The sequence below is a fragment of the Pelodiscus sinensis genome, chromosome 1 (genome assembly GCF_052426305.1).
Source record: "Pelodiscus sinensis isolate ZL-2025 chromosome 1, ASM5242630v1, whole genome shotgun sequence".
Taxonomy (NCBI): Eukaryota; Metazoa; Chordata; order Testudines; family Trionychidae; genus Pelodiscus; species Pelodiscus sinensis.
This window is the reverse complement of record NC_143052.1, coordinates 240,417,808-240,439,320: the sequence shown is the minus strand read 5'-3', so window position 1 is coordinate 240,439,320 and position 21,513 is coordinate 240,417,808. Positions and strand designations below refer to the sequence as shown.

Here is a 21,513-nt window from a genome sequence, read left to right as displayed (position 1 = left end):
TCAGTGATAATTTCTAAATATAAACGTTCAGACAAAAAAGTCACATGTGCATTGTCACAGGGTGGGTATGCCCAGCCCCCTAAGGAGCAGGACCCTAAACCTTTAAGACCCCCCAAAGAGGGCATCCCATGTGCAGCCCAGTCTGTTTGGCTCAGGGCCAATTACACCCCCTTGTCTCTACCATGATAGTCCAGCCTAGCAGCCACAGACAGTAAAACACCCCTTCTTGAAGGGAAGTGAGGCCTAGCAGACAAATTCTGTTCCCACTCCCTTCCCTCAGAGCAAGGGGAAGTGCAGATGCTCCTTCTTGCGCAAGAGCCTCTTCTGAAAAAAATGGTGGCTCAGGTATGCAAATGAGGCTCGGAGATATTCCACGCTTAGCCTCATTTGCATATGACTCGCGCAAGAAGCCGCAAGTGTAGACTTAGCCCTAGTGTACTAAGTCCATAATCAACGCTCTGTTCTCCAGGAGTAAGGCCAGAGTCAGCATCACAACTCTAGCGCCACCCCTTGCGGGTGTGGTAGTGAGGTGGAGGACCCGGGCCCACCCTCTCCACTGAGTCCCAGCCCATGGCGCTGTCAGCGATGAGCTTGTCCCACCACTAGCTCAGCAGGAAATCTGCCCGAAACACAGTGAGTTCTTGAAGAATTAACTCCCTACACTGGGCTACTTCCTACCAGACTCACCAAGGATGAATTCACCAGTTTCCTCTGGACTGGAAGCTTCTCTGGCCATTCCTTGCTGACTGGCCTCTGTAGTTCAGTCCGTCTGTAGCTCTTCCTCCAGCATTCTTCCTCCCCCTTCCCTTCCTCAATGGTGGTCAGCCCCGACTGAGCTGCTCTGCCAGCCTTTATTATCAGTCCTCCAACAGGAGCATGCCCACCAAGGCTGTGGCAGTGGGGCTTTCTTGGCCAGGTAGCTCTGGTTAACCCTTGCTGGTCCAGTGCACAGTTGGCACACCCCATCATAGATAAAAGCAGAATTCAGAAAATATTCAGGGTCAAGAATATAGATTAGATACCACAATGAAAGGTACAAAATAAATGCCTAGTAATAAGTAACATATGTTCGGTAGTAGAGTCATAGAACACTAGAACTGGGAGGGATCATGAGTGGTCATTGAGTCCAGTCCCCTGCCCTCATGGCAGGACCCAGCACCATCTAGCTCATCCCTGATAGCAGGTTGGATAGAGATCTTTTAAATATCTCGAGTGATGGAGTAATTAGACCCATGTATTAAAATTAGGTGCAAGACATAGGAATGTTATTTACTGACCAACATTTTAAGACTGTTTTCTCATCAGTTCACGTATGAATGAGATTCTTGCATGCATACTGCCCAGTTACCATGTTCTGACACAAAACTTTAAGAGGAAAACAGAGGTGTAAAACACAAAAATCTTCTCTTTGCCAAGAGGGACCTAATACAGACCATAAATCTCATGCTAAAGCTAAATAAACCATCCCCCGTAAGGAGTTGTTTGAAATGCTAAATTATAGTCTGATATTCTCTGCAATTGGGATGATTTTTCTAGTCATGGTTGGTGGCCTGCTCAAATTGTGCTTTTTTTCCTCCTTGGTTAAGGAGATTATTCTTGTATGTAAAGAAGACAAAATAAATCCAACTGGTGATCTTGTCTGGAAAATGACTGCTCGAAGAGAAATACTGTCCTTGTTTAGCAAGTCTCATTTCAGGACATGCTGTAAACTGTAGCAAGAACACAGCAGGCAGAATAATGTTTTAGGCAGTGTTGCTGCTTCAAGTCATGTATGGTTTATGGTGCATTAGCTGCCTTGAGGAGGGGAAGGGAAGACAAGAAAGGCTGCCTCAAATCAGGCGGTAAGAAATGATAATGTCATCAAAATGGTTATAAAAATATTAAAGTGATTTTATCTTAGAGTAATTGCTTGCTGCTCAACCGTACTCATCTGTGATGGATGCACTCTTAGTGTTTTGCCTTGTCTTGCCCTTTATTGTAGTTACTACATGTTGGAAAACCGACCAAGGAACATCTATGGCATGGTTTGCTACTCATGCTTGTTGGCACCTCCTCACACCAAAGAATGTAAGTGTTCCTTATTTGTTATACATTTCATTTGGTTTTTACTTCGATTCAGTCAGAAGCTTCATATGCAGCTCAGCATTTTGCTGATGCATATGCCAGTCAAAAATCAGAGTCAACTCTCAGGAAAGTTGTGTTCCAGCAAGACCATACTGCAATTTAATCATACAATTCAGGAACATTAGAACTTTTACTTTTATATCCTATTATTCTGTCTTGTAGTGTTTTTCCATATCCAAAATTACTCATATGTGATCAATTATCCTTTTCTTTAACTGGCTGCTCGCTAGTCCTTCAGTATCTTTAGGACTCGTGAGTTTCCAGTTTCTCTGAGGATACCATACTGGGTGATAAGCAATACTGGAATTCTAATTAAATGCTAGTTCCAATTAGCCACTCCTCTGCTGGGTTCCTGCCCCTTCCTTACAAAGTCAAAAAGCAGGGAGAGAGGGTCTGCCAAAAAGGCCGGGGTAAGAAAGAGCGGATATACAGCTGGTAATATGTTTTAGCGGGAAGAGCAAGGCTAGTGAATGAAGATGGGTCCCTTTTGGAGTTCAAACTAAGAAGGAGAAAAAGGTCTTATTTAATAAAAGCAGAAAGAGCAGGATTAGAATATGGTGTACGGCTATATTGTGAAGAAAGAAAGAGAGGGGAAGAAGCTAAGATTACTTGTCTCCTGTTGCTACATTTGCACAATCAGGGCAAGAACAACTACTTTTGGGGTTAGTAAGGTTAAAACTGGAAACAAAGATATCCCTCACAGTACATGTAACATCATCTCATTAGTTTGGCATAAAGCAGTGGTTGTCTTCTAATCACACAGCCTCACCCTGTGGTCACTGGGAAGCCACCAAATATGCAGTATCTTTCCCTACATGCAGGTAAAAAAGCATCTTGCTTCTTCATGTTCTTGTTCAGTCATGAGATGGGAGGGCTGAGATTAGAATTTGTTTAAGAAGTTGCTGAACTTCCATTTGATAATTGCAAAGCGAGAGATCCTGCACTCCAGTAGCTTGAATTGGGCTGATGTTTGATCCATCTCTGCCCCAGAGGAAGGGGAGAGAGACAGCCAGCACACCCTACTGTAGATAAAGCCTATGGGAGCTGATCACCTCTTTTTGTGGGGAATGGAGGAGGTGATGGGATTAGAAATTCTCTGGGGGTGAGAATGGGGAGTGGACCTTCCCTCAAATAATCAAAAGAGAGAGTGTGAGGAGGGGAGGTGTAGGAGGCGTGAGACAAATGAACACAGGAGGGCCGCACCCCAGCCAGCAGTCAAGAGGGAGGCCAGAGAGCTATTTTCCCTTCAAGCTTTCATTATTATTACAAGTAATAATAATGAAAGCTGCTCAGGCCTTCGCTTTTGAAAAAAAAAAACCCAACAAAATCCATCAAATGCACATGTATCGTGACACTTGCTCTAATGTATTGTATGGGATTGTCATAGAGCCATCTGAACAGTTAGGTAGCTATGTGGCAATTAGTTGATTAACAGACAATCACAGATACACAGCGAACAAAATAAGTGATAGGTTCAGAATAGTTTTGGTCTTTGTTCCAAGAGGTGGGATTACTGCAAGGAACTGTACACTTGTGACTACAGGTTGAACTTCTCTAGTCCTGCACCCTTGGGACCTGAGCGGTGCTGAACCAGAGAATTGTTGAACCATGGGAAGTCAATACTGTCTAGCAGCATTACCAATGCTTCCACTGCTTACTGGGCTCTTAGAAGACATTTAGGGATAACTTAAGAGCTAAATAACAGCACAGAACACGACTGGTGGCTGTAAAACTTTATGGAACCACGGGAAACTGCCACGCCCTTGATAAATGTACATCTGACTAACTAAAATCATCCTGCACTGTGGATGTTGCCGGACCAAAGAGTGCTCTGCCATTTCCTTTTTCCATCCACAGTCAACAGCAGCCACCCCTCCATCTTCTGCTCATGTTTGTCCCATCTTTACATAAATGAGGACATGGAGAATGGATCGGGCTGATATAATAGTCATAACACCCTGAACTGTAATGAGCTTGAGCACATGATTAATAGTCTTGTAAATTGGAGCCTCAATCATGCCAAACATGTAAGATATGGAACATCTGGCAAGAAACCACTGCAGGGTTAAGGCTATTACCCAATTCAGAAAGGCAAGTTCTGTTTTTGTAGATGTATGAGATACACAATATAAACACATCTAATTCTTTGAAAAAAGTCTGTGTACCTGACTTAGTAATCACATTCATTCTGAATTTGCCAAAGGCACCAATAAATGAGTAAGATGCACATTATCTTTGCGAAAAAGTCTCTAAGGGGTAGCTGTGTTAGTGTGTAAATTTAAAAACAACGAGTAATCCTGTGACACTTTAGAGACTAACAAAAGCATATACAATATCATGAGCTTTCATGGGCAAAACCCACTTCTTCAGAAGCTAACAAAAAGGGGAGATGTTCCCAACAGCCTTCAGTTCCTTCCCTAACATGAGAATTCTTGTCCTGAGACGCCAGAGAAATGGAGAAGGTGGGTGGAGGTGCATCTATAGAGAGGTGACAATCTCATCCAAGAGCTACCAGAAAGTAACCTCTCTTTCTTCTTCAAGTGGCTCCTGACTATTCCTATTCATGAGAGATTAGTGAGCAGTACAACCCAATAAGAAGGCAGGTTGAGATGTGGTAGGTGAACAAGACCCTTTTGAACCACCAGGCCCCAGGGCAGTTGCTCCCTTTCTTCCCCTTTCTCCCATCAGCAGGCCCAGAACAAGGACCGCAAAACTCCCAAATGAGCATTAGCTCTGGATGGCAGGCAACAAAGTGCTGGAAGTGACGTCACTTTCACTCTCCCAGATGAATCCTCAATAAGCAATTGGCTTTTGATTCAAGTACAAACAGACCTTCGTTAAGAATCTTGCAAATTCTATGAAGATAGACGGCCTAAAATTGGTGCTGCCATCAGATTAGTTGTGCACCTTTTGATAGGTCCAGGTGAATGAATGCCTGGCAAAGCATAAACAAAGTTATGAAGGAGACTTGGTAAAATACAGAGAAATTAGTGGCCTGTTTAGATGAAAAGAGTGAAGTCCTGTGGAAATGCAGAGGAGGACACCAACTAAATCACACTTCTTATAGGGACTACAGAATATTGGGAAATTGGCCCATCTCTCCATGAACAGCAGCAAGGGACTAATACTTTCTTTCCAGCCCAACTTTATGTTGCAGATAATAAATAGCAAATGAGAGGTCACAAGATCTTTGTGAAAGAAGACTGACAGCAAAGCAACTGAGATAGCTGCCATTGGGATAGTCTTTATAAGACTAAGTAAATACAATCTCTTGTGTTTGACTTAGGCTGTGAGCATCACGTTGCTTTAAAAAAAATCCAGTTTTGGCACACAAAAATCACTCCGATCTCTCCATACATAACAGAAAGCAGCAGTGAGATTAATCAACCTATCTAGGTTTTAAAACTAAAACAAAATAATGCTCTGACAATTTAATTTTTTAAAAGATACTACAGTAATATGTAATTATCAGTGAGTGTACTTTAAAACAGATGAGATTTTTAATGTATAAAATAATTTATTAAAAGGCTGAAGGCTTCGTATGTCATGTTCCAATGAGGAGCTCAATTCTATAAAAATATATAAAAATTATTTTAAACAAATTTTTTAAAAATAAGACTTAAGGCAGAGTCTTAATCCCAAGAAAACTGATGGCCAAATTATAGCCTTCCTAAATAACAAGCTTTATAATGGAAAAGCTGACAATCTCTTATTGATATAGCACTGCTAATGAGCGCCTTTATTACATTCCGAAGGTACTATATACAGGTACCTATAAGAATGTAATTTACACTACCATACAACTGGATTTCAAGTTTTTTCCGTGACAAGTAGAGAGTGATTTCCATATGTGGTGCTTAGAATTTCTGTCTAAACTATGTCTAAATCTTCAGAGGTAAGTGACATCATCCACACTGGAACCAGAATTAGGAATGTGGTCTGAGTACAAGCCAGGCTTTCATAGTCTAGATATGTTGTTGGATAAGCCCCCTCCTTTGTCAGCTCCAAAAAAAGCTGACAAAAGCTGGCAGCATAATTAACAAAAGACCTTCAAAAACTGGCAGTTTTCCATTCACCTTGTAATGCAGGTGCATTATTTGGCATATTCTTCAAAACCACATCTAAAGTAAAATCTTAGTTCGTAATATAATTTGCAAAATTATTAAATTTGATCTCAGGTTTACAATATGTGTAATTACTAACACCCTCACAAGTATATTTGAAAGATAATCTGGTTGCAGCATCAGCGTGGAGTTCATCATAAGGCATTCCCATTCTTTGGTAAGCATATGGAAATTCTTGTTCAATCATTTCTGGATCATGCATGTACTGAACTTTGAGCATGTGAACAGACTCTGAGTGAACGGAGGACACCTCCACATGCTGATGTAGGACAAGGTAGCACCTATCCCTCACTTTGAAGTAGGAAAGCAATGGTATAAAGTGCAGAAATAGTTCTATCACCATTTCTGGGCCATTTGCTTGGACCAGTGTTTCCCAATTGGTGCTCCGGGGAACCCTGGGGTTCCGCGAAGCAAAACTAGGGGTTCCGCAAGGAGCCAGCACTCCCCCGCCCCCTCTGAAAGAAAGAGAGAGCTGGCTAGCCAGGAGAGGCATGGGCAGCAAGTTGTATGGGCTTGTGGTGCCCATGCTCCACCAATATTTGGAGCTGCAGAAGGCCCCAGCCTCCCCCGCGCTTCCTCCCACTCTGACCCCAGAGCGTCTCTCCCCTGACCCCGTCCCTGTCTCATCCCTGCCGTGCGCAACCTTCACTGAGCTCCCCCTTGCTGGCTGCTGTTGCCCTGTGCAGCTTGCTCAAACCGGAAGGCAGGGAGACACCCAGGTGTGATGTAATGTCATGACCCGGGATTTTAAAACTGCTGGGTGCTGCATTGCTCCGTGTGGCTGAGTTGCAGGTTCAGAGTCTGGGGACGGAGCACAGACTCCAGCCCTGCAAAGTGGAAGGTAGAGGAAGGGGAAGGACTGGGACAGGAAGGGGCTTATGCAGAGGGGGAGGAGAGAGGAAGGCACCAAAAGGACAGGGTAGATGAGAGACAAATGCCAGGGGGCCAAGTACAGACAATGAGGAAAAAGGCAAGAGGGGAGGTGTCGGTGGGAGGGGGGACAGAGTGATGCTGGGAGAGGAGAGAGTAAGGACATTGGGGGCTAGAGGGAGGAGGGAGAGGTGCTGGGAGAAGGCTTGAAAGAAGGGGTGGGCATGAGGAAGATGGGGATGGAGCAAATCACGTATGATGGGAACGGGGGCAGAGAGTAGTGAGAGCGTGGGCATCAGGGAAAAAGAGGGCAAAGGAGGTAGGGGCAGTGAGGGAAGGGGGAGGCACCAGGAGGGTGCAGGAGTAAGAGAAGGTGCAGGTGCCAGGAGATTCTGGGGGTGAAACAGAAGGACAGACACCTGCAGGGGAGGGACCAGCCTCAGAGGAGAACGGCAGGGCAGGTTTGTAGAGGGAGGTATTAGGAGAGGGGATGAGCAGGGGTAGCTCACATGAGTGGGACTACTGGAGGAGTGGGCACAGGGGGGAGTGAAGGGCTGGCGAAGGGGGGGGGCAGGTCTCAGGAAGGCTGAGGGCAGTGAGAAGGGCAGGAGTCAGGACAGCAGAGGAGAGTGAGGAGTTGGGAGGAAGCAGGCACCAGGGGAGGAGACATGTCAGCAGAGAGAAAAGGTAGAGGTTTATGAGATATTTATTAATAACTCGAGTGCCACAGTGGCACATCCAAACAAGCCACATGAACTCAGTACTGGTGCTCAACACAAAATTCATTTTGCTCATGCAAGGAAAGTCTTACATCCACAAGCCCATGCCTTGCTTGGCACCCCAACCATCCACTTGAGCCCAACACTTCCGAGCCTGGAGCCCCCTCCCCGAGCCAACATCCCCTTCTCCTGCATCCAAATTCCCTCCCAGAACTTGCACTTCTCATCCCTTCCCACACCCAAATCCCTCATTCCCACCCACACCTCCTGTCTTAACCTAGTGAGACCGTATAAGGCTGGGGATAGCAAGTGATGGAGAGTAGAGGAACAGAGCGGATGAGGCCTCAAGGAAGGGGAGTGGGGGGGTTCTTGGGGAAGGAATGTGATTTTCATGCATTGGTGGGTCCCTCTCCCTCCTGCCCCCCCCCCTTTTTTTTGCTTGAAAAACCTAGGGGGGGGTTCCTTGAAATTCTGAAAAGCTGAAGAGTGTTCCTCAGCCAAATAAAATTGGAAAACACTGGCTTGGACAATCATTTTATGCACCTTTATGTTGCTCCTTCCGTTCATGGAGGAATGACAAACTGTTAACAATATAAGAATGACTAGGAGCCTGATCAAACAAAACAGAAGCAGTTCAATAAATACATGTTTGAACTCAACTAAAAAAAAAAAAAAAGAAGAGGAGGACGAGGGACAAGATAGATCTTGTTGGACTACCTAAAAGCAGACAAAGCCGTATATTATTTCCCTGTGTTAACTGAACTGCAGGATAAGAATAGTAATTGACTTGTTGCAGCCTGCAAGCATATGACATCACAATTGTCATTCCCCCTCCCCGCCCCATATCATTGCAGAGGCTGTTCATTGACTAACATGCCCCACTATCAAATTGTGATGAAAAAACAAATAGAGACAGATCACAGATAGTGAAATTCAGTTCAGTGCAAAGAACTACTACACTGGTAGAGAAATTAGGGAAATATTTATCCTTAATATCCTCTTAATAAAGAAACTAACTTCATTTTGCAATTTTTAGAATGGTCTAACAGTACAGGGTGTCTTAATAGCTTATACCTCACTTCTCTATGGACCAGGTGTGACATAGGGAAGTGACTAGAGGCCAAAATAAGTGCTTATTCTGCAGCTTTAGAAATTAAGGGGAGCTGGGAATAAAAGAAGTAACAAATAAAGACTTCCTTTTGTGGAGCTATTTCAGACTATACTATACTCACTAAATCAAATGCCAGAACGTTGAACTTTGGCACAGGGAGTAAAGACGCCCTTTAAGTATCTCACTGTAATAAGACTTAAAACCAAGAATTAAAACTTAGGGTTAGAAAAGACCAGTCTCATCATTCCTGCAAGAACATTTAAAGAAGTCTATATATATAAAAAAAATTAAAAAGTTTTTGTACTTTTCTAAGGTGCGACGTAGTCACCATCAAGCAAAATAATAAAATTATTAATTCTTCACATTTATCTTGTGTAGCAAAAGGCAAATATTAGGGAGTTGATTCTTAGACTAAAAGTGCTGTAGAAATAGTCTGTTTGTGAGAGCATAAGTTACTACAATCATCAAAGACTTAGTCTGGCAGATTCACACCACAACTGAAAAATGACTAATGTTATTATGCTGTTCTGGGAAATATGGTAAGGAATTTCAGGGTCTTGGCCCATCACTTGAGGTCTACTGGAAATTAAGCTGTCTGGCAGACTATGAAAAATGTCTCATGGTCCATGAAGTAAAGAAATATACGTGATGTTTAAATAAAAATGTTTTTTAGAAAATGAAAATATATTACGCAATGTAAAATGTTCCTGTGTGCATGGATTGATAAAGTCATAACTTGGCATAAAGAATACATTGCAGATGGCTTTAAAAGACTTTTTTTCTAATAATGGCAAAACACCTTCCAAACCTCATTTGGAGGTTTGGAATGAAATAAATATTAGTTTCATTTTTAAAAAATTGAAACAGTATTTATTTTTATAGAATTTTAAATGTTTTGGTTTGTGAACTGAGGCACTTTCAATGCTATATAGGTGAAATAATTACATCTATTTAATCTTTATAAACGTATATATTGAAAGACAGCCTTAGTTTGCAGAAGCCATAGCAACCATACTGATGACTAAGAACCATGGGACGCTTGTGAATTATTGTGAATAAATCATAGAACCAAGTCCTATAAGCCTTCATCAGTCCTTACTTAGGCAAAGCTTTCATTGACTCAGTTTCTCATTTGTTTAAAAATGAGTTTTGCCTGAAAAATAACTTTAGGGTTAGACTCATAGAAGTTAAAAACAGAAAAGACCTAGGTCATTTAAGGTATGTCTACACTGCAACACTATTTCAAAATAACTAGCGCTATTCCGAAATAACTTAGTCCACGTCTACACAGCAGGCAGTTCTTTTGAAATAGTGTCAAAATACTGTCACGCTGGAGGACTTCTTACTCCAACTCCTGTAACACCCATTGTACAAGGAATAAGGGAAGTCGGAGGAAGAGTGCTCTATTTTGAAATAAGCGCCGTGTAGATGCTCCCTATTTCAAAATAAGCTACAATAAACTTCTGATAATGCGGCACCTTTGGGACCTAGGTAGTGCCGGATTATTGGATATGCCGGAGTACCGGGAGGTACTATAAGGGGGCATACTCCCAACCCAATCCCCCTCCCCCAGAGCCAAACACCTCCCCTCCCTGCTGTAACCCAGTCCCCCCATCTCCCCCAACCTTTATGTCTGGGTCCCAAGGCAGCTGCCTGTGCTCAGTGGTCGGCTGCTAGCAAGTGCAGGCTGGACTCAGTGTGCGCTGGGGACCATGAGTGGAATGGCGCAGGGCCGCGAACGCGCATGCGACTCACGGTGGCCCAGTCGTGAGAGCGGCTGATTGGAGTACTTCCGGGTTCCAGTTGATGCCGGACTATTGAGAGTGCCAGACAATTGGAGTTTTACTGTATTTTGAAATAAGATTCGCAATTGACATAGCTCAATTTGCATAGTTTATTTTGAATTGAGCCCTGCAGTGTAGACGCACTTAGAGACACAAGGCAAGGCATTATCTTTCATTAGACTAATTGGTGAGACGGGTGAGCTTACACAGAACTTCTCTCTCTCACCAAGAGAAGCTGATCTCATAAAAGACTTCATCCACCTTGTCCAGTGGCACAGAAACATGAGGAGTAAGGGAAGTCAACAGTAGCATTTGCTCTCATTGGCCTCTTGCTGTGCGGACACTGCCAAGCTTGGCTTAAGCTAAGTCAACTCCAGCTACGTAGAATACATAGCTGGAGCTGCATATTTTAAGCTGACTTTTCAGGTCTAGCGTAGATCTGGCCAAAGAGTATTCCTAGTTTCAGACTTCATTCCCACTGTTTCTCTCTTTGCCTAGAGTCAAAAGAAGCTCACAGAACTGGCATTTTGCCCCAATTTGTGACCCAATTTTCCATTCTGAAAACATAGCACACATATTGCATCACAGCTGAATTTAAAAAAAATTACAATTGATTTTTTGTAACCAGTCACAGAACTCAAACAGAAAGAGCCTATTAAATTATCCTATCCATCCCTCTGTCATTGCTAGTTGTTTTCTATGGTTGATTTCAGGACTTTGTCTGACAACAATGGTGGTTTTTTGTTTTTGTGAAGATAGATTCTAGTTGGCAGGATCAAATTAAGCATGTCATCCTGCATGTCACCCTAACTATGCAGTTTCACCAAAGGGAAGGCATCCTGCAGTATCATTTGCTATCTTCCACAGGAGTTTTCACTGGCATCACATAGCATTAAATACCAATCAGGACTCCATAGAAATCTCATTGAGGCAACCTGAGAGAGGCACTCATTTGAAGACGCTCCTAGATGACCTTTCTACATTGGGGGTTGCACTGGCTAGCTCCAGACTCCATAATGGAGCAGGAATCGTGAGTGACTTGCACCTCCTTGACGCATTGCTGGCAGACATTCTGTTCCCCGTTTGCACGAGGGGAATCTATTGAGCAAATCTGAGCCTGCGTATATCATGGAACACTTTGTCTGCATACAGGTTACCACACTAGTCAATGGGATTTTTGAAAATTCCTTCCAGTCCTGTGCAAAAAGATGCACTATGGTAAATACATTTTTCAAAGTGTCAGAAATTTGGGGATTGTTGGCATTTCAGAAAATGAAAGTGCCTCCGAGGACTATTTTTTAAAGGAATGAGCAATTCAATGAAACTAAGGGAGTGCTCTGCTTACTATGACAAGGTTAATAAGACATGTCTGAAATGATACAAGATAAGCAGAGAAATTTAAGGCAATTTTGTTACTACTGCAGGTGCTGGCACGAGTTCTGGTGTTTCAGCCATTTTCCCAAGTACCTCTGGCACAAACACGCTCTCACCTTTTCAGCATGCACACAAAGGTAAGAAAAGCTTCCTCAAGTTTATTCAACAGCTATTTCTATAGAATACAGTATCAGCAGGTAAAAGGTACTGTTGAACTGAGAAACACCTGCTGTGAAACTATTCTGCATTGTTTTTCCATACGTTAAAAATTACTAACAATAATCATAGTTTACAATGATTTTTAATCCAAACTGCTATTTCAGTGGAGGTGAACATAAAATGGACTTCAACTGAGTTGTCCTGATTTATGCTGGAAATTAATTTAGTTCATTATTTTTTAGCAATAAGGAAATGGCATTAACGCCCCAGCAGGGACTGCCCAGGAATATAAAAATAATTTAATAGAACTATAAGGCCAGTCTCTTTTTTCATTAAAACAAGAAATTCTACACTACTCCTTATGATCTGTCAAAACTACATGAAAATAAGAACAATGCATTTCAAGTGAGGGGAAATTGTCAAAAACTGACCATTGTGTGTGTGTTTTTGTGGTGGTGGAGGCCACATTTCCAGACATTTTATTGTCTCATTTTTAATTCAGCTTTCCACACCGAAGTATTTATCATTTTTTATAACTCTACATGGCTTTTTATAGCCTCGCTTATTGCTCTGATTTTACTTACCTTAACTTAAATTCACCTTCTGTCAATGCTACGCGTGAATGTAGAAAAGCAAGTTTATCAATTCTTTTACACACTGTGGTTTGATCTTCTCCCTTTTCTTACCTCTCTTTTGAGAACATTAAAAACCCCTTGAAGCAAAATGACATCAATACGATCAAACAGTTCTTCTGAAGCATGGAAATGACATGTTAAAATATTCAGATGCTCTTTCTGAAGTAAGGGCAAATGTAGTTACCCCTATGATGAATTAATTTCATGAGTGAGCTTCAGACATTCAGAGAGAGAGAGAGAGAGAGAGAGAGAGCGTACATTAAGTCAGCTTTTAGGTTATTTATTATTGGCTCTGACTTTCAATTCTTCTCTCTGATATCAAGTATATGATACTTGGCTTGGAGTACAAGATCACGTACTTTGGATTCCATTCCCACCTCGCTGTTGAGGGAGAATTTTCTTTTTGTGGCATTGTTTATTTGAGGAATAATCACTCTCTTTTATGTCTGGACTTAAAAATTTTCTTTTCTGATGCTTAATTTTCATCCTAGTTTTGCTAATTTATTTGTATTCAGATATAAGTGGCAATGTGACTTGTCTGAAAATTCCAGTGAGGGTTACAGATTGTGCCATAGCAATGAAGATGGTCTGGTGAATGCCAGCTACGCATTGTTCAGTTCACTTGCAGTTTAGTTTCATTTTATAGTATTGATCATAAGATTCTTTTGATGTGTCTGTTGGGCTGTCAGATACTGCTTTGGCTTAACTTGAGTCCTACTGAAGACAGCACACAGTTACCATGAGTCAAGTTTAAACTACAGCTTTCTTCTCTGTCCTTTGTCCAAAGGGTCAGTGTTAGGACCAATGCTCTTCTGAACATATACGCTGTTGAGTGTTATTTTTAGGGACTAAAACCTATATTTTCATTGGCAGGCCAGACCTACCTCATGCTTCTAGCCACTTGTCATGCTGCTACCATGATATCCAGTTATGGATGTCACATTGATTTATAAAATTATCTAATGCTGATTGCTAGTGGTTTTCAGGTGGTTATGTTAAGTGCCTAGCCTACAGATCAATTTTGGCAATACTCTCTCTAGAAGAAAGAGGATGGGTATTAGAAGGACATATTTATTCATGGTTTTATATTAACATTTCATAACTAGACCCTCCTTCTATTTTTGTCACGATATTACTCTGACAACACAGAATTATTTATCAGCAATTCAATTTTGCAAGATGTACTACTGTAATTTCATCTTTGTAGGATATTCCAAAGATATAGTGTGTAGACAACAGCAACCCTTCTCTGCCAACTGAATTTTTCATTGTTTTAAGATCCCTTTTTGGTTCCTCATCACGTGTAATGATTTCAAAGTTCAGTGGTTTCTTCTCTGAGAAGCATGTGTAAAAATGACAGACTAGTTTTATAATCTATACATGTCAATACAAATTATACTGAATATATTAGAGATTTTACCTGCACTTCTTACAATAGTCTACCACAACCATTTTAAACATGTTCACATTGATGGAACATTACCCAAATGTATGTGCTCGGCTACATCTATGAAAAAATGATGCATTTTGTGGTTTTACTGAACAGTTTCATTATTTTATAAAGAAAGGCCTAATAACTGATTTTACTATTAAGAGAAATACCCAAATTTCACTCATGTTTGAGAGCTAGCATTTGTTCACAAGTTACACACAGTGAACTACAATACCATATGTTATGATATGGAATAACACCATTTTTTGCCATAGAAAGAGTCAAATCCTACCTTCAGATGTGCATACCCAAAAAGCCTGTTGAAACCAGTTGTGAGTGCAACCATGAGCAAAATTGGGCCTACAAACCTGTTTCCATTGTCAGCTGCTGTAAATTTCACCTTACTATTTTCACCTGTTAGTAAGGATGACAAACTTAATTCTCTCAGGAGCAGACTGACCAGGTTAGAAAAGAAAATTACCAAAGAAATATTCATAAATGTTCTTTTTACAATTAATAAAACATTAACAAAACAATTAAAGCATAAACAAAAATTAATGAAACAGTGTGTAGATATATTTCAGGTTTTTAAAATTATGAAAAAAGAAGAAAATATGAGCTATCAAAATGTAACCTATTGAACACTGAAAATTTCACAAGGTATTTGAAAGAGTATAGGATAGTTTCCTCTTAATAAATAATTTTTTAATATTAGTAGACATTAAAGCTTTCTTCACCCTTGCAGAACACATGGTCTAGTATTTTACATAATTAGCATTAATAATTGCAGAATGAACTATACCGATTTGTCAAATTCTGTATATTGGTTGACTTTGAAGAGTAAGAGCCATGTTCTGCAAGGTCCAGCAAAATTTCAGTTTGAATAAATAAGCTAAGTTTTAAGTAAATAAAGGAATGAACTAAGAATTAAGTTTAGCACAGACCTCAAACTGATAAAAGTTCTTTGTTTTCAGTAATAGCTCCTTTATAGTAAACTATTTTTGTGTCTCCAGCAGATCTTTCAGGACAAGGGCATCTGGCTACTGCTCTTATAATTGCCATGTCTACTATATTCATAATGGCTATTGCCATTGTCTTGATCATCATGTTTTACATTGTGAAAACAAAACCTTCTGGTCAAGGTAACTGTGTGGCATAAGAAATTCCAATTGCAAAATGCTGTCTTCAGACAACTGTTGAGAATGACTATTAATAAGTTACATTCTTTATATTCTAGCATGTTGCACTGGCCATTCAGCAAAAACAGTTGAAGCCCAAGCCAATATGCAAGAAGAGAAGAAAGAAGTACAAGGTTTGAGCTGTTATAGTTTCCATTTTTCCCCACACCAGATAACACAGGGCTTAAACTCCCTTAATCCATCTTCCTGAGCAACTTCCAATTTTTTTTTAAACTCTAATTCTATTTATTAAAGCAATATGCAAAAAGGTTTCTGTACCACCAAATTTGCTCTTAATCCTGTGAGAAAAATTAAAAAATGTAGAAGAATTCAGGGAAACAAGTTTACAGTCAGTTGCCAGCTGCAATCGCTCTGCCAATTAAACATCTTTATTTTTTGATTTACAGAAAATGTTGTGATCTTCTCAGAGAAAGAAGAATTCGAAAAACTGACAGCAGCTCCAGCTAAGGCTGTTAAAAGGTAAGTAAAACACAAACATTTTAGCTTGGTTAAATTGGAAAAGGAATGTAACCATTTCCAGATACTTGAGGCAAAGGAATTATTCATCATGGCACAAGGGAATACAACAAAAATGAAATGCAATTAAGACAAGGGGAAAATAGGCTAAAAGCTTCCTGAGATCTAATAGAACGAGGAATAGTTTACCATGGCAGTCCTGCCAGCCTCACTGTGGCATATTTCCCCAAACTCCACTTGTGGTCTCATTCTTTACAGGAATCTTGTAACTTTATTGGTACAGGATTATTCCTGGGCCACCTGCTTATGTCAACCCTGCTAAGGCCTAAATGTGGCTACTTTAATTAAAAAAAAAAAAAATCACACTAACCTCAGCCTGCAGGGCTTTCATTACATCCTTACTTTGCTTATATACCTAACACATACTGTTCTTACATATGTTTGTCAACCTTATACTCCTACAATACTATCTTACTTAGGCCTATACGGTATCTGCTACTTACACCTGTTCATTGTGTATTGATTATATATCTATTGATGGAGTTAATTAAACGGTATGTGTGACTGTGTAACAGAGAGACAGTTGCTCATTGCCAATAGTAGGCTCAAACCTTAATTATATGATCCCTCGGGATAGACATTTTTTACATAAAAAAAATTATTCCACTGTCTTTAAGATAGGAGAAAAGACAGAAATGGACTCAGACCATGAAAGGCTGCATTGCCATAAACTTAGCTTACATTTTCCAGTGAAAACGATGCATCCTCTGAGAATGAACGACTTTTAAGCCGCAGCATGGACAGTGACGAAGAAGCTGCCGTTGATAAACAAGGGACCCCAGACCTGTGCTTGTTATCCTTAGTTCATCTCACCAGGGACAAATCTTCTCCAAACAACAAATCAACTGGGGTAAGGCTTTTTTTCAAAACTGAAAATGGAGAAGTAGTTTGACAGTTTAAAAAAAAAAATCCACAAACTATCACTATATTAGAACAATGTATTACAAGGCAGATCAAACTACCCTACAGGAAAGTTTGCCAATTTCTTATTAACTTGCAAATCTCAGCTGTAAAGACAGTATAGTTTTCCTTCAATGTGCCAAAAATGCTGCGTGTGCACGTATAAAATGCACTGTCATGGGCTGAGAAATTAAGCACTTACAAGTCAGGAAATTCAAAAACAAGTTTCCTACAGCAACATTAACTGTGCTCTTTTGAACACTGTACATTTTAGGATATACATTTTAACAAAAAATCAAAACATATGTCATGCATTTAAACAGACAAATCAAGAAAGAAAAATTAGTCTTAGTTTTCCTGGTTAAATGCACGCCTTGCTGTTTTATTGCCTTTTGTTCAAATGTACACTATAAAATGCCCAGCATTCAAAAAACAGCATTAATGTTGCTATATGAACATGAGTGTATGAACAATGGAACTAGTGTTAGAGGGAATCTTACCTTTTGAATTTCTTGACTTCTGTGCTTAAGCACAACATGCTCATTTCTACATCTTAATGTTTCATTAAGATTAAGTTTTGTACTTAGCTTTCCTATTTATTTTTCAAAGTTACAAGATTCACTTTGAAGGTGGTTCCGGTATTTCAAAGAACTACTCCAAGGCTATGTCTACACTCATGGCTTCTTGCACGAGTCATATGCAAATGAGGCTAAGCGTGGAATATCGCTGAGCCTCATTTGCATACCTAATAAGCCACCATTTTTTTCAGAAGAGGCTCTTGTGCAAGAAGGAGCGTCTACACTGCCCCTTCTTGCGCAAGAAAAACCCTCTTGCGCAATGCCGTCACACCTATTACTTTTCAGGAAAGAAGCCAAACTTTCTAACCCATGTTAAAAAGAAACTTTTTCTTAAAGTTTGAAGAGTATAACTATTCACCCTTGCATAATTTAAATGGCTGAGATGAATGTAGCTCAAAACTTTCCAAAATAGCTCATATTTCAACTAAGACCAGACATGGAAAGTTTTGGCCCCAAGAGAAATGCTTTTAAGCTTTCTTTTAAAAAGCTACTTACAGCTGGTAATTAGCATTAATCGTATGTATGAGTTTTCCCATGGGAACCTCTTTCTAGCTATATATTGCATTAGGTTGAAAACTGGTATATCAGTTCTCAGACCAAGTGACACTAAGGATGTTAAATAGTGACTAATTGCATAGTCTTTGATGGAAATACAGATTGTGTTCAAATGTGAGGCATGGAAGCTGAATGTCTTATGACCAAACCAGGTTCCATGCCTTGGGCAAGCACTTGGGAGTGGAGATGAAGTAATAAGACCGACCATAGAGCTCAATGGGTGTTGAGTGAGGTTAGGGACATCTAGAAAGGTAGAAACATACAGAAAATCTCATAGCTAGTTTTGGCAGCCTGGATGGCTCCTTCCTATTTAAAAAATATTATGCAATGAGCTACAGAGAGATCCAAGGTCAAAACACAAAGATAGTTCATTTACAGCGCAGAGTCAACAATTTCAGCCTTTGTACAAAACAGACAGATTCTGGCATTCCTTTGGCTAGACTAGGAAGGGAGGAGTGTATTAAGTCTCTCTTTGCACTGGAGATAACCAACACAGAGGAAAGCCTCCCAAGTGGAGAGAAAAAAGAGGACATCCAAGATGCTTTAAGTGGAAATTGGAAACCCTTAGGGGAAAAAAAGCTAAGCTCCTGACACATTTATAATGCCACTGCTCCAAATGCAGAACTACTGTGCTTATGTAGCCTTGGGTGGGCTACACTTTACTGCTCGACTCCAGTGTTGTCTTAAAAAAAAAAAAAAAAAACAACCCACCCCCATTCTCATATAAAGTAGCTGGAGACCCAAAGTTCAGTTTCTAAGGAATTTCAGCAAGGATAGAAGACTGCCAGCCTCCCTACATACAAGTCACAAAAGAAATGGAAGAAATGAATATAATTAAATAATTTTATAAAAGCTTATGATGAAGAAACAAATCGTCTAATTTGTACATAACTATTTTATAACCCAGACACTGTCTTCACAGTTACAACAAACATAAATAGAGAAAACCAAAAGTAAAATTTGAACAGTTCAGTCCACACAAAACACAATAAGCAGAAGCTGAGAGATCTCAAAGGCTTAGATTTAATTCACCAACGTCTCAGTTTCTGTCTCTGATCATCAAATCTGCACAATATTCTTGAGTCTGAACCATCTCTCCACATGCTTGCAGGGATCCTCAGTAAGGATGTTAAGGACTAGTTGACTAGCGGATAAGCAAAAGCTTATCGGATAGTCCAGTCAACTAGTTGAGTGCCCCCCCCCCTTGCTGCCTCTATCAGATAGAGGAAGCAAAGGTGGGCGGGGAGGGGATACTTCAAAGCAGCAGTGCCAAATGGAGCCCGTACGTGGGTTCCATCCAGTGCTGCCGCCTTTGAAACATGAAGGGGCATTTCAAAGGTGCAGCACCACACAGCTGATCCCTGGCTCAGTTGTGCGGCACTGCCCCTTTGAAACACTGCCTCAGTGTTTCAAAGCAGCAGCGCTGTGTTGAGCCCAGGGTCAGCTGGGGACTCTGAGTCTCCCGCTGATCCTAGACTCCATGAGGGCACTTCCACTTTGAAATTCACAAGAGCCCCCACTGGGGACTCTTGTGTATTTCAAAGCTGGCTCGCCTGCATGTGACCCAGAGTCAGCAGGACTTCCCACTGGTCCTGGGCTGCATGTGGAGTTCTGCATTCCTCCTTGCAGGGTCTCTTGTACGTTTCAGAGGAGGAATGTGGATGTGCCTATCAACTAGTCAAGTACTAAATTAATCATTAGTTAACATCCTTAATCCTCAGCTGGAGTCCAGACAGACTTCCTCTGCTGTGGTCACTGCTAGACAGCCAGATAACTGATTAACTGGTCAGTTAACTCATAAGTGAACAGACTTAAAGAAAACCCTGTTGCAAGAAAATACAAAAACTGAGTGTAACAAAATAAAAATGACTTTTTCCCCATTACTACCTTTAAAGACAAGCTGAAGAACCACACTGACTAAGGAAGTAAATGAGAACATTTTGGTTAAAATCAAAACAGCATTCAAAACATACAGTTAACACAGAAATTATTTTCCCTCCCAGTTTCCTTTTGCTAACATTGCCCAGGTTCCCAGCTAGAGGGTTAACATCATCACTACCTGCTGAAAAGTGCTTCAGAGGGAGTGACACCAGCCTGTCCGCTGCTCCTGGCTCAAGCTCTCCCAGTTCACCCAGGTTACACCCTTACAAAAGCAACAATCCTATTTGCTTGCTTATGGAGTCTGAGCCCAGCAACTGAGACAGAACCTATTGGAGCAGACCACAAAACTACCATACCCTACTCCACAAGCTTCTAGGTATGGAGTACTAAATTGGCTCAGCAACAGTGACCCAGACACAACTCACTCCTACCTCCCAACCAGGGGTCTCTTAAAGTAGTATCTCCCTATTAGCTACATGGGTTACACAATCCCAAACTTCCAAGTTTTTATTACGAAATTAGTAACACCAAGAATATAACAGATCAAGTGAGCAGTAGTCAGTCACGGGTCTACCACCACAGGTCTAGAAATCCAACTGATTGATGTACCTGGGCTTTTACAGGCCAAAGAAAGTGAACCACACAAGATCATTCCACAAACCTAAAAGCTCAAGCAGGCTTTTTTCAGGGTGTTTTCTAAATACATTTTGTGACCACTGGTGGGTTTGTGAAACAAGTGCTTGGATCCCATGAAAAGGGGGAATTTTTCTAATAGCGCGCTCCTAGCTAGGGCTGACTTGAAGACAACAATTCTGTATTATGACAACTTTTAAGGTTTTAAAATTGTTTTCATTTGGCACTGGAACAAAGACAAAATCTTTTCAAGTGTTTCTGCAAAATAGAAGTGTGTTAAAACATCTGGTTTCACATTGAAAAGGTCAGATCAATTTATGTCTCTCTCATCAGAAATGCTCAGAGTTCCCTGGACTTCAGAAACCCTTCTCATCTAAATCAATCTTTCTGCTCTGGCTTTGACAAAAGAACATATTCTGGCAAAAATATATGTAATTGAAAAATGTTCCCACCAATATAATCTGACCCTCATGCCGCCTAGCAACAACTCCTCCAAGTGCAATCCTCTTGCAGTGTGCTGGGAGAATTAATTAATCACAGCTGGCCCCACCCTGTGTATGTAACAGTCCCTGCATTTGGGGGAAACACAGCTGTGGTATTCACTTAACTCCCTCCTTTGGGGTGGGTCTTTAAATGGAAATTAAATACTAAAACACTTGCAGAAGAAAGTTCATTAATCCAAATTAGGATGACTGGGACACAAAGTGAGAGCTCCACCAGTGGAAAGGTAAAGCAATGCCCTCTCCCCCATATTTACTTTTAACTCATTTACACTTCTCTTACTCTTCTATGAAACTGTAGGATCTTTGGAAGCTACATGTACTAATTCAGTGTGTTTAGAGTCTTGGAAGAATAGCCTCTAGAGAGCACCTCAAGCAGTTGTATTGTGTGTCTGGTAGCCCTGTTTGCTTAGCGCCTC

The 21,513-nt window shown here is 40.8% G+C and overlaps 1 protein-coding gene across 3 annotated transcripts in view; it reads left to right on the top strand.

The window, feature by feature from the left end:
- EDAR (ectodysplasin A receptor) overlaps positions 1–21,513 on the top strand; it is a 93,474-nt gene that overhangs the window by 64,825 nt on the left and 7,136 nt on the right. For 2 of the 3 annotated variants that reach the window (XM_014569266.4, XM_075918067.2), the window contains 6 exons: positions 1,982–2,067; positions 12,157–12,243; positions 15,346–15,474; positions 15,570–15,644; positions 15,918–15,990; positions 16,738–16,897. In XM_014569266.4, the coding sequence (XP_014424752.3) occupies positions 1,982–2,067; positions 12,157–12,243; positions 15,346–15,474; positions 15,570–15,644; positions 15,918–15,990; positions 16,738–16,897 (610 nt within the window). The remainder of the gene's footprint in view (positions 1–1,981; positions 2,068–12,156; positions 12,244–15,345; positions 15,475–15,569; positions 15,645–15,917; positions 15,991–16,737; positions 16,898–21,513) is intronic. The other variant, XM_075918069.2, reaches the window with a different exon arrangement.